Here is a 12902-nt window from a genome sequence, read left to right on the forward strand (position 1 = left end):
TGGGATCCTACCTTCTTTCCAGAAAGTTCTCTTGTGCCCAGTAAAGAACCCCCCACCCCTACCCAGGGGCAACCACTATTTAGATCTCGATTATTATAAGATTAGGTTTTCCAGTTTTAAATTTCAAATAGATAAAAATCATACACTATTTACTCTGTTGTATCCGAATTCTTTCCCTCCAGTTGTGCCAGTGAGATTCAGTAGTGTTTCTGTGTCTATCAGTAGTTCATTGTTTTCACGCTGTGTCATATTCCATTGTATGAATATACCGGAATTGATTTACTCGTGCTACCCTTGATGGACCTATCATGAATAAAGCTGCTATGAATGTTCTATTGTTTGGTTGTCATAAGCACTCATTTCTAGTGGGTACCTACCCAGGGGTGGAATTGTTGCCAAGATCTGTTCCAAAGTGGTTCTACCATTTTAGAGCTGGATAGTCTTGATATTAGTGTCATCAAAGGGGATTGAATCATTGTAATAATGTCATCATCCATGGTGCCCATTCATAGCCCCATCTCCAGTGAGGAAACACACCTGTCAGATGGCAAGGGGCCTTGTGTCTGCCGGCCGCGCCTCATCTTCTCTGGCTTGCGCTGGCTGGGCCCTGAGAAAGGTTAGCGCTCCAGCCCTTTTTCATATTCCTTCTCAGTCCCCAAAGTTTTCGTCATTGCAGCACTGCCTGGCTATGGGGAAGCCACAGTGTGCAAGATGATAGCTTGTCTTCCATTGGAGCCCGTGAAATCAATGTCTTCCTTGTTGAGACATACCACAGGCCTCTTGTAGATATCCATATGGCCTCCTGGTCTTATCAGCGACTGGCTTACACGTCATGCATTGGTGGGTTGTTTCCTGATGAGATTTCCGGGGGACGCTGGCCACAGATGGCTATCTCTTCCGTGTTATGGTAGTGTTCATGCCTTTTCATTGCAGGGGCACCAGCCATTCCCCAGATTCTAGGGAGCATCTTACATAGGGACTATGTACTGATTACATAAAGCGTTGAAAGTATGAGTCGAAAGACCTTAGAGGTCATCTTATCCACTCCCCTCCTATAGGTGGGGAAGCTGGGGCCCAGGGAGGCCACACAGCTTGTCTCCTGACAACTGGTCTAGGTTCGTTCCTTTGTGGCAGCCGGGCAGGCAGGATGAACACCTGGACACTCAGAACTTGGGTTGGTGGCAGGTGCCACTGTTGGCAGAATCTGCTGCTCTTTGGAGAGACTCTTGTGGTTAAACAGGGCCTGCGTCACATGACCTGCGGCTCACTTGTTGCCCCACCAGCTTCTCATCCGGCACCAGGCTGCCTCTGTGGAACCCCCTCTGTCACTGGTTCGTGTCTGTCCCGACAGTGTTGCTCGGAGAGAGTCCATTAAGGCGCTGCTTGTGGTACCTGTAGAACACATTAGAGTTCTACTAAGCACTTCTCATTTACCTGGTGTTATTGTCGCATCCACCCTTGTGTGTTCTCAGGTTTTGTGGTGTTCTCTCCATGTTAGAGATGAGAAAACGAAGGCCCAGTGATCTCTGGTGGCTTACCGCCAGTAATCCAGAAGAGATAATGTAGGATTCTGCCCTGGCAACTGGCAGGAAGGCCCGGTCTCTGAGATCTGGTTCAAAATCTGCCTCTTCCATAGAGCTACCTGTGATTCTTCCTCCAGTGGATGGTGATGTTTCTGTCTTCTGACCTCCTAGGGACTCTGGACCTCTCGTAATGCTTAGCAATGTTACCATGGGATATTCTTGTCAATTCATCCATTTCACATCCACTGAACGCCCCCTGTAGTTAAGGTCTTGTGCTAGGGATACCAAGATGAAGTTCACAGTCTGGCAGGCAGAAAGGCAAGAACCCTAATTTGATAGACACGCAGATTGATGCTTTGTTGTTGTGCTGGGGAAGTGACGGACACAGAAGGAGGGAGGGTGCAGGTTAATCATGGGACACTTCCTGGAGGAAGTTACATATTTTATGTACGGGTTTTATCTCACCTCGGTGCACCTCTTTAGGACGAGGACTCAGTGTTCACTCCCTGTGTCCCTTGTGTCCTGGATCAGCTCTCCCACCTCCAGTCTCTCCAGTCAGCTGTGAGCAGACAGGTGTGAACTTGAGGGCCTTACCCTCCCACCCAGAACCCAAGCATTGGTGGGCTGGGGGCTGGTTTGCCTCTAGGACTTTGCCTCTAGGGGTTTGACACTGAGGGAGGGACTGTGAACTTTTAGCCATTTCCCCTTTGGGTTCCCCCAGCCCTGGGCACTGTGAGACAGGTCAGGGAGGAGCCAGTCCTTTGAGAGCTTCCGGGTCCCTTGTGAGAACTTCTGATCCTTGGAGAAGAGGCTGACACAGGCTCAGGGAGCAATGAGGGAAAATTAACAGGCCTTTGGTTGAGGGGAATATGCAGTCTGTGGGGATGGGGGGAATCTTAGTTTAGGCTCTCTAAAAGCAGAGCTTGGGGGTGGGCACAGTTCAGGCAGGTGATTTGCTGAGAAAATGATCTCAGGAGAAACTAAGAGGATGAGGGAAGCAGCTGGGCAAAACTGCGGGTAAGCTGACTTAGCCTCAGCCTGTTCCCTGGGGTCAGGGGTGGGGGCTCTGGAGCTTGAACAGCACCAGTCATCCCATCTTGAGGCAAGGGGGCTGGGCCTTTGCACTCATGTTGGCCAGTCATTGGGAGTGTGTGTGTATATTGGGGAAGAAGGTGGCCTCCTGGGCATTTCTGGCCCAGGCGGTTCCCACTGGCTAAGGGCGATTGATTCCCTGGGGAAGCTGAGCTGTGTGCACATAGTAGCTGTCACACAGAGCAGATGAGGATGGATGCATCAGCCCATGCAGGGCTGGGTGGGGTACTAGCAGCTGCAGAACGGGGGCTGCTAAGACTGCCATGCTCACTGAGTGATACCCAGTCTGTGCCGATTACAGAGCCCCTCGCCCTCATCAGCTCATTCAAGAGCACAGATCTCCTGCAAGGGGGTTGGGATGGGGAGGAATTGCCCCTTTCCTGAGTTCCTGGTCCCTTTGGCTCTGGCCTGGGGGCTCTGGGAAGATTCTTGCCTGAGCTCAATGGGGTCAGGTTTTTGAAGATGGCCTGAGGAGGTCCAGGCTGACCCTTCCCCCCACCCCCCACGCCACGTACTCAGAAGGGAGCCTCAGGCCCCCTCTAGCCCTGGTGCGTCTTGTCTAAACCTTCCCCCCTCTTTGCCAGCTCCAGCCCAGGCCCAGATTGTGCACGCAGGCCAGGCGTGTGTGGTGAAAGAGGACAACATCAGTGAGCGTGTCTACACCATCCGGGAGGGGGACACCCTTGTGTTGCAGTGCCTTGTCACCGGGCACCCTCGGCCCCAGGTAAGCCCCCATCCAGCCTGCACAGGCCCCTCCTGCCCTCACCCTCTCCCTCCCACCCCTACTCTGGGATCAGAGCTTGAGAAGAGGCAGTAGGAGCTGGGGACGAGAGGTATACAGCGGCAAATAAACAGAAGACAGGAGACTGGGCCTGGCAAATAACTGGAAAATGAACTCGGTGGGGAAGGGCTAGAGCAGGGGTGTCCAAACTGCGGCTCGCGGGCCAACTGTGGCACGCAATCCAATTGGCCCGCAATCCATTTTTAATTGGCTCACAGCAAATTCCAAAAATATATTTAGTTTACTTAAATAAACCAGGTGAGGCAATACGTACTTCACCTCAAGTGAGTGGCCCGACTGTTTGTGTATTTTTCCGCATATGGCCCTTGGTGAAAAACGTTGGAAAAAGTTTGGACACCCCTGGGTTAGAGGCTGTGGGCTTAGTCCCCTGAAAACATTGATGGCCAAGGGGAAAAACGGAATGTCGGTTACTTAATTCCGCTCTATTCCTGGTATATGTTGAGCAAACACAGCCTCATGTGTACCTTCAGCCACTGTTTGAGGGTGGACTGTGTGCCAAGCACTAGCTAGGTGCTTTTTCTAGTGTTTTCTCTTTGGCTCCTCACAACCATGCTGTGGGGAAAGCATTAGAACCGCCATTTTACAGCCGAGGAAGTTGAAGTTGAGGGAGGTTAAGTAAGCTCCCAACATCACACAGTACTTGTGAGCGTGGAGGCAGAATTTGAATCCAGAACCATAGCTTAGCACACTTCCACTCAGTGTACCCATCTTTGGGTTGGGGGCTCCAGGAATTCCCAGCAACATCTAATATAATCTCTACTTTAGGCGTCTTCCAGTAGGCAAGCCCTACACTTTTGTGGTTAAAAGACTCAAAGCAATTAGAAAGCAACAGATGCAGAGTATCTGGAAATGCCAGGTGACTTTTGTCCCAGACCAACAGTGTGGTTCAGGCAGGAAGTGTTGGCCAGTTGTCACTGAGAGCCAATGGGAGGAGGCAGGAAGCAGTGGGCTGGGGGATGGGTGGAATTTGCTGGTGAGCTGCTGTGACCTTTAAGAGCAGCAGAAAAGGTTTCGATTGGATCCTAGGAAGGAGAGTGAAGTGCGAAATCCTTTTTTCGGGATACTTTTGGGAACAGGAATGGCTTTAGTAGGTTTGGCCTTGAGACAAGCAGATGGACCAGGAAACCCCTAAAGACTCTTTCAACCTGAAACTGTGATCGCTACTTGCTCCTTCTCAAAGGTTTGTTTAGAAGTGAAATCAATGCTGCCCGTCTGCAGGCTGGTGTTTGTGTCAGGTGTGACTATGAGGGGTGGTTCTCCCTAAAGCCAGGGAGGCAGCTAAGGCTGCACTGGCTGCCTGTGTGTGTCGCCTTCCACATCACACATATGAGTCATCTGCAGCGGTGGCTGTATGTGCATGCTTCCGTTTTTCCATTTCCATCTGTGGTTTCATGGTTTTTCCTGGGCTCATGTTTAACTCTGTCCCATCTCATTTCTCCCATATAGCCAGCCTTTGAGGACTTTCATTTTTATGCCTCTTGTGGGGTCCCCTCCTCTCTATTCCTCATTACCCCTCCAGGTCAGACCTTCAGCCCTGTTCCTTGAACCACTGCAGTAGATGCTAACTGGCCTCCTATTCTCCCAAATTTCCCCTTCCAATCCACGCCTGCACCATGCTCCCAGAATCCTCAGCCTCCAACCTGCTGCATCATATCACTCCCCTGCTCCGAAACCTTCGATGGCTCCCCATTAACTACCAGACCCAGTTCAGGCTCCCGGTGGAACTGAAGGCCTCCCACAATCTACCCCCACCTGCCTTCCCTGTCTGATCTCCCACTGCCATCCTCCTCACACCCTGGGCTCTAGTCGGACATGCCCAAGTACACCCTGTTCATTCCTGCTTTAACCACTGCTGCTCACTTCTCCTGAAATGCCTCCTGGCTCCCTTTGCCCTCATTTTATTACAACAAGTGTGTGTTGAGTACTTGCTATATGCCAAGCACTGTAATGGGGCCTGAGGATACAGCTACAGTTCCCGTTGCACCCAGGGAGCACCCAGGGTGCACCTGGGGAGCACCCAGTCTCATAGGGGAGCAGCAGCATCTCAGAGGCATTTGGACTGTATACTTACCAGGACTGTATACCTACCGCCAGGGCAGTCGTATTAATGCACCCGCGGAGGGGATGTGAGGTGAGGCCACAGGGCCGCCCATGGCTAGGAGCTGGAAACGGACTCTCTATCTGAAGCGGGAAGCTTGACAAGAGTGGCACACCTATGAATGGGGACCAGAAGACCTCTGTCTCACAGCCCAGAATCACAGCAGGGAGCAGACTCTCCGCTTCAGAGTGTGGGTGCAAACAGAGTCACCCACAAGAGAGCATGCCCCTAAGCTTGTCTGTGTCTTGTACTATCCAAGTGGTGAGGAAACCCTAAGCTGAGAAACTAACATAAATTCTGGTTGGAACCTGTGAACCCATGTATTTGGAACATAGGCAACCATAAAACTACACCACAGACAGGCCTGTCAGGGACCAAGTGGGACTTCTGTGGAAGAGAATTCCCACTGATTACAATTACAAGCCTGTGGAGTAAAAATTTTAAACCCACTCAAAAATACAGTGTCAGGAATGCTAATCCATAGATCCAAATAATTGAACAATTAATATCTGAGGAAACAGAGATCATAGAACAATTTGAAAGGATCTTTAAATAAGTATGTTTAAAATGTTTAAAGAGATCATGGAAGGAATAGAATCTATACGACAGGAGATTATAAAACCTGATCAGTTAGATATGGAAAAAAGCAAATAGAAATCCTAGGGGAAAAAAATAGTCTTTTGTAAAACTTGGCCTTGATACCATAGAGATAGCTAAAGAGAAAATTAATGAAGTGGATGATAGATTTGAGGAAATCAGCCATAATGCAGTCTGGAGAGGACAAAGAGATGGAAGTGTGAAAAGGAACTTGGGAGACAAGGAGGATACAATGAGAAGCTACAACTTAGCTATAAACTTGGGCATTCTAGAAGAAGAGATTAGAGAAAACTGTGAAGAAGCAATATTTAAAGAGACAAAGGCTGAGAATTTTGTAGAATTGAAGAAAGGTATGAACCCTTAGATGGGCAAACTATGCAAACTATGTCTTAAGCGGTATGTAAATAAACCCCATCTAGACAAATCATGTTAAAAATCACAAAAGTCAAATACAAAAAAAAAAATGTTTTCATGGCCTTGTTTCCCTCCAAAGCACCCTTTGTTCTAAGTATCAATTGCCTGAAACTACCTGTAGCCTTCCCCAAGTTTTATAACCTCTAGGTCCTTCAGGGTAGTATTGAAGGTGGCGAAAGGATAAGTTTAGAAATCTTATGGCCTGCAGTGGCCCCTCCCTGCATGAGAAGGTTGCCCTTTCACCTACTTCTTCCACCCTGTTGTTTTTATGACTTATGGCCTGACCTATTCACCAGGATCAGGGCCCTTGCCCTGTCTCAGTAATAAGCAATCCTACTCAACTTTAACATGGACGCTTCCCTACCCCATCCTCCAGTCCTTAGGACGAAGTAACCTAGAACTGATCAGTTTTTCTTAAACCTCTGGTACTTTGAATAGTAGCTTCAGTTTCTTGTGTGGTCCTTGATAGTGTCTCATAATCTAAGACAATGTTAATAAATATACTGTGTTTCCCGAAAATAAGACCTAGCCCGACAATCAGCTCTAATGCGTCTTTTGGAGCAAAAATTAATATAAGACCCAGTCTTATTTTACTATAATATAAGACCCGGTCTATAATATAATATAATATAATATAATATAATATAATATAATATAATATAATATAATACTGGGTCTTATATTAATTTTTTTCTCCAAAAGACGCTTTAGAGCTAATTGTCTGGCTAGGTCTTACTTTCGGGGAAACATGGTAGACATTTGTTGAGTGACTAATATATACCAGGCACCACACTTAGGTTCCTTACATACTTTGTTTCTAAACCTCACAATGACCCTGAAAAGTGGGTATAGCTCTATGTAATAGTTATAGTTGTCTATTGCTGCATAACGAATACTCCATAACTTAGGGACTTAAAACAACAAACACCTATTATCTCCTGGCTCCTGTGGGACAGGAATCCCTGAGTGGCTGAGCTGGCTGATTCTGGCTCAGGGTCTCTCACAAGGCTGTAGTCATTTGAAGACTGACTGGGTCTGGAGGATCCCCTTCCAAGCTAACTTTCATGGCTGTTGACCAGAGGCTTCCCTTCCTCCTCTGTGGACCTATCCATTAGGGCTTCCCATGACATGGCAGCTGGCTTTCTCCAGAGCAAGTGACGGGAGAAACCAACCAAGATGGAAATCATAGTCTTTTATAACCTGACTTTGGAAGTGACATACCATCACTCCTGCCACATTCTATTGGTCACACAGACCGTCCCTGGTACAAAGTGGGAGGGGACAACAGTAAGGTGTGAATACCAACCAGGAGGCCGGGATCATTTGGGGCCATCTTGGAGGCTGGCTACCGGAGACCTCTTGCACAGATGAGAAATCTGAAGCTAAGAGATGAGTAACCTTAGTCTTCCAGGCACTAATTATACGTCAATTTAATCCTCCCAGTAACCCTAGGAGGAGAGTTAATATTCTCCATTTTATAGACGAGGAAAGGAAGGCAGGAAAGGTTGGGTAATTTGTCCACAAATCCATGCTCTGGAACACTGCACTATACCGCTTTTTTGAACACCTCATCCATCTGACCCTCGATTCCCAGTCTCTTTCTGAGGCATCTTACTCCTCCTGTGCATTCCTACGAGTCGGTTTGAGTTAGTTTCCTAGGCCTGCATGTCCCAAGTACGCTTGTGGAAAACCCTGGGGGTTGGAGCGGAGGCACACTGCAGGGCGTTCAGCCCGGAGGCCCCCCGCCCCACGGCGGCCTCTGACTCTGCCACCCCCATCCCCCGATGGCTGGACCCAGGTGCGGTGGACCAAGACAGCAGGCAGCGCATCTGACAAGTTCCAGGAGACCTCGGTGTTCAACGAGACGCTGCGCATTGAGCGCATTGCGCGCACGCAGGGCGGCCGCTACTACTGCAAGGCTGAGAATGGTGTGGGCGTGCCCGCCATCAAGTCCATCCGCGTGGACGTGCAGTGTGAGTCGGCGCCCTCCCTGTGTGGCGCCGGGGCTCAGGCTGGGAAGGAGGAGTGGGGGTGGGTGGCGGTGGAGAAGAGGCACCTTCGTGGAGAACAGGGACTTTCTCTCTCCCGTGCTATAGAGGGGCGTCTCTGCGGTTCCTCCGATGTGTACTACCCCATAGCACTCACACATTCCTCTCCGTAATCCCATATGAAACCGGCCTGTAAAGTAGTCACGGAGGACAGGTGGCACACATTCCACAAATGAAGAAACTGAGGGGTACCAAGAACTCCTGACTTGCTCACAGGGATAAGTCTCTTCACTGTGGTCCAGTGCCCTTCCCACAGGCCTCTACTTTTGTCCTGGGAAAGCTCTGAAACTTCCCTGCCTGACCACATGCAGGACCAAGCACCCCTCAGTCCTTCCTACTGCTTGAATGGAAAGCCCCTCCCCCCGTCCCTACCTGCCACCATGGGTATCCCCTTAACCCCAAGATACTGTCTCCCTGCTTGCCACCTGCCTCTGTGTCCATCTAGGCTGACCCAGGTACCCAGAAGCTGTGGGGCCAGGCCCAAGGGCCTGTCTGGTACCATCTTAATGAATCTAACCATTAAATATGCCCCATGCCTCCCAAGTGGGACCTGATAGAGTGGGGAGCAATGGCACCCCAGATCCTCTCTTTTGTACCCCATCAGTCACCCAGGGGCCTGCCAAACCCTGGAGCTGAGGGTCATTTCTCTAGTTATTGGTGCTAGAAAGGGCTGGCAGGCATGACCTGGGCTTCACCAATGCTCCACCTCTGCCCACGGCCTTGGTAATGGCTTCTATCCAAGTGGGCTGTGGAAGCAGGACAGAATGATGGGATGTTGGGACATCTGCTGTAGAATGATAGAATGTGGAATGTTAATGCCTTTGGTTCATAACCCTGGCTGCACATTAGAATATCTAGGGGATCTTTTTTTAAAAGTAGTGATGCCTGGGTCCTACTTCTAGAGATTCTGATGGAATTAATTGGGGGTTTGGTTCCGACATTGGGAATTTTTTCTTAAACTTTTTCTTTTAAAATTGAGGATTAACCTACATCCAATAGAGTGCGTTAATCTTAAATTTACAGTTTAATGAATTCTTACATATGTATGTGCATGTGTAAACACCTTCCAGTTCAAGAGAATTTCCAGGACCCTAGAAAGTTCCCTCATGACCCCTCCCAGTCAGTAATCTCCTTAGAGGCAATCACTGTTCCAATTCCTGACACCATTAATGAGCATTGCCAGGCATCAATATTACAAAGAAAATCTCCATATGATTCTATTGTGCAAACAAGGGCAAGAACCACCAATCTAGTCCAATTTACCAAGGAGGAGACAGGCAGAGAAGGGACTTAGGCAGGTCACACTACAACTTAATAGCTAGCCTGGGATTTGAACCAGGGTTTCCTGATTTCCAGTCTACAGTTGCTTCCTCCACCCCATGACGGGAGGGTGAAGACTGACAACCCCATGCAGGTCCCCGGGGAGGGACAGCTGGGAAGTCATGAAGTCCAGTTACCTGGCTCTAAAGGTTGGTCAAGCTTGCAGGGCTGGGACAGCATCTGGCCCTCTGGAAGCATCCTTGAGAGTGGTTCAGCTTTCCCTGCCAGAAGCCCAAGTCCCCACATTGGGGCCACCCAGTTCTGACTCCCCTGGGGCTGTGCCCTTGCAGACTTGGACGAGCCGGTGCTCACAGTGCACCAGACAGTGAGTGACGTTCGAGGCAACTTCTACCAGGAGAAGACGGTGTTCCTGCGCTGTACTGTCAACTCCAACCCGCCTGCTCGCTTCATCTGGAAGCGGGGCTCTGACACCCTGTCCCACAGCCAGGACAATGGAGTTGACATCTACGAGCCCCTCTACACCCAGGTCAGGACGGGTGGTAGCTGGCCTGATCCCCTCGTGATTCACCCTGTCTTCCTCCTGTACCCAACCAGGGGCTGGGGCTTGGGGGCTGAGGCCTCACCATCTGGAGTTCTTGGGGCTGCCCTGACTTCAACAACTCTGTTCTGATGGCAGAAGCATACATTCTGATTGGGCTTCAGACAACCTGGGGCAGACAAAATCGGGACAGAAAGCTCAGGGAACAATGATAGGGACAGGAGAGTCCCCAAGGCAACATGTCCTTCGGGAACATTGCCAGTTAGGAAAGGCACCCCCTAGAGGCAGGCAAGCCATCCCTGCCCACCGCTGGCTGGCAGAGTATATGCAACCATGGGCAGACACAGCAAGAATTGGAGGCAGAGAGGTGACTCCACTTCCCATAGGCTCCCTGCGGTCCCAGGAAGTGGTGATGAAGCCATGCTACCAGGGAGGGCTTTCGGAAGTGGCTTTCCTAGGTGGCTGTCAGAGTGTCACTTGTAGCCATGGCCTTTGGAGCCAGTTCCATGTTGGTATGGCTGTAAGACAGAGCAGGGTGCCCTCATTATCCCTCCATTTCCCCAAGTGGAGAAACTGAGACCTGGTCCTGGCCAGGGCTACCTCAGGCCCAGAGAAGCCAGGGTATGGAGAATACAGCATCTAGTGAGGCTCAGGCTCCCTGGGGACAAATGGTGTGGAGGGTGAGAAAGATAGGAATTAGAATAATAATTTGCTTAAGCCTCTGGTGCTGGGTAAATGTGTGAAGGACCCCTGGAGACCCACACAGACCCCTCACAGCAATGGTTCGCTGTTGCCCAGGGGGAGACCAAGGTCCTGAAACTGAAGAACCTTCGGCCCCAGGACTACGCCAGTTACACCTGCCAGGTGTCTGTACGCAACGTATGTGGCATACCGGACAAGGCCATCACCTTCCGGCTCACCAACACCACGGGTACAGGCACTCTCCCGCCCATCCCCTTGCGCACCTGAGCTGACTCCCCACCAGGAGACAGTGCCTCACTCCACACAGGCCTCTAGGCACATCCGCCCTAGTGCATCCCCTCCTCCCTTCTGCCTGCTTCCTGCTTTCTGCCCTTTCGTCTCCCTCCAGGCCTTCCCCAGCCCCATGGCTTCCCTAGTTCCCTATATCCCTCACATGCAGCCCTGCCTCATGATACCCTAAGACCCCACCTCCTTGTCCTCTTAGCACCACCAGCCCTGAAGCTGTCTGTGAACGAAACTCTGGTGGTAAACCCTGGGGAGAATGTGACGGTGCAGTGTCTGCTGACAGGCGGTGATCCCCTACCCCAGCTGCAGTGGTCCCATGGGCCAGGCCCGCTTCCCCTGGGGGCTCTGGCCCAGAGTGGCACTCTCAGCATCCCTTCAGTGCAGGCCCCGGACTCTGGCTACTACAACTGCACAGCCACCAACAATGTGGGCAACCCCGCCAAGAAGACCGTCAACCTGCTGGTGCGATGTACGTGGCTCTGGAGGGGTGGGAGGAAAGTCAGAGGCAGACAGGGTCCCTGTCCTCCAGGAACTACCAATGAAAGGGGAGAAGGGCCTGTCTGCTTCCCCTGGGTAGGTCAGATATGCTGATGAGGCATGTTCCAGGCACTTTTATTTCCCTGAAATTCAGGCGTCTGCCAGAAGATGGTAGGACTAAAATTCACCAAAGAGTAGTTTTATTTAGTGTTTACAGTCTACATATCCAAATATAACCTCAACAATCCAAGAGGTAGGAAGGGCTGGTGTTGATTACATATATATATTTTTTTCTTTTTTTTTTCTTTTTTCTTTTTGAGATTGGGTAACTGTGATTAAAAAGCTACATGTGGACTTCCAGTCTTCAAGAGAAATTTCCTGCCTTTTTTTTTTACACTGGTTTCTACATGATTCACTGAGTTAAAGTAAAACTAACACACATTTCCACATAACATATATGTAAATCTTTATTAGAAAAGCATTTCAGTGAGTCTGAAGATAATTATTAAATGTTAAAAGGATATGAAACTTGGAGCACGATCTAAAGGATTACACTTTCCTTACTAAACCTCTGCCTCAGTAGTCAGCAGTAGCTGCTCAATATGATCTTGATTTTGCTATTCTGCTTCATGGAGAAAACTTTAAATTATGAAGCTTTAGGTTGTTTGTTTGTTTACTTATTTATTGTATATTTTTTAAAGATACAGGCTGTTTACCGCTCTCTAGATTCTGCCAAATTCGATTGAGTCTTCTGAAGAAATGGGCTTTTTTGTTGTTGTTGCTCATCTTTCACTGACTAGTCTCCCTCTGACTTTCCTCATGATAAGAAGCTAACTCTCTATGACTTTTTACTTAATCAGAGTGAGAAAGAAAGTAGCAAGATTGTGGCTGATGACTATTTTTTCCCTTGATGGTACTTTACCATCAGAAGATTATTTTTCTCCACTGGTTTTCATTTGGCCTTTAAAACCTGGGTTGATGAGATTTCAATTTACATCAAATACTTATGGTCACCTCTTGGGGTGACATACAGCCTGCTTTGCCC

At 49.4% G+C, this 12902-nt stretch overlaps 1 protein-coding gene across 3 annotated transcripts in view; it reads left to right on the forward strand.

The window, feature by feature from the left end:
• Positions 1–12902, forward strand: part of MDGA1 (MAM domain containing glycosylphosphatidylinositol anchor 1) — a 55037-nt gene that overhangs the window by 26436 nt on the left and 15699 nt on the right. For all 3 annotated transcript variants that reach the window (XM_081044945.1, XM_081044944.1, XM_081044946.1), the window contains exons 2-6: positions 3200–3339; positions 8325–8499; positions 10185–10381; positions 11192–11324; positions 11580–11849. In XM_081044945.1, coding sequence (XP_080901071.1) covers positions 3200–3339; positions 8325–8499; positions 10185–10381; positions 11192–11324; positions 11580–11849 — 915 coding nt within the window. The remainder of the gene's footprint in view (positions 1–3199; positions 3340–8324; positions 8500–10184; positions 10382–11191; positions 11325–11579; positions 11850–12902) is intronic.

The sequence above is a fragment of the Rhinolophus hipposideros genome (assembly GCF_964194185.1).
Source record: "Rhinolophus hipposideros genome assembly, chromosome: 3".
NCBI classification, from domain to species: domain Eukaryota; kingdom Metazoa; phylum Chordata; class Mammalia; order Chiroptera; family Rhinolophidae; genus Rhinolophus; species Rhinolophus hipposideros.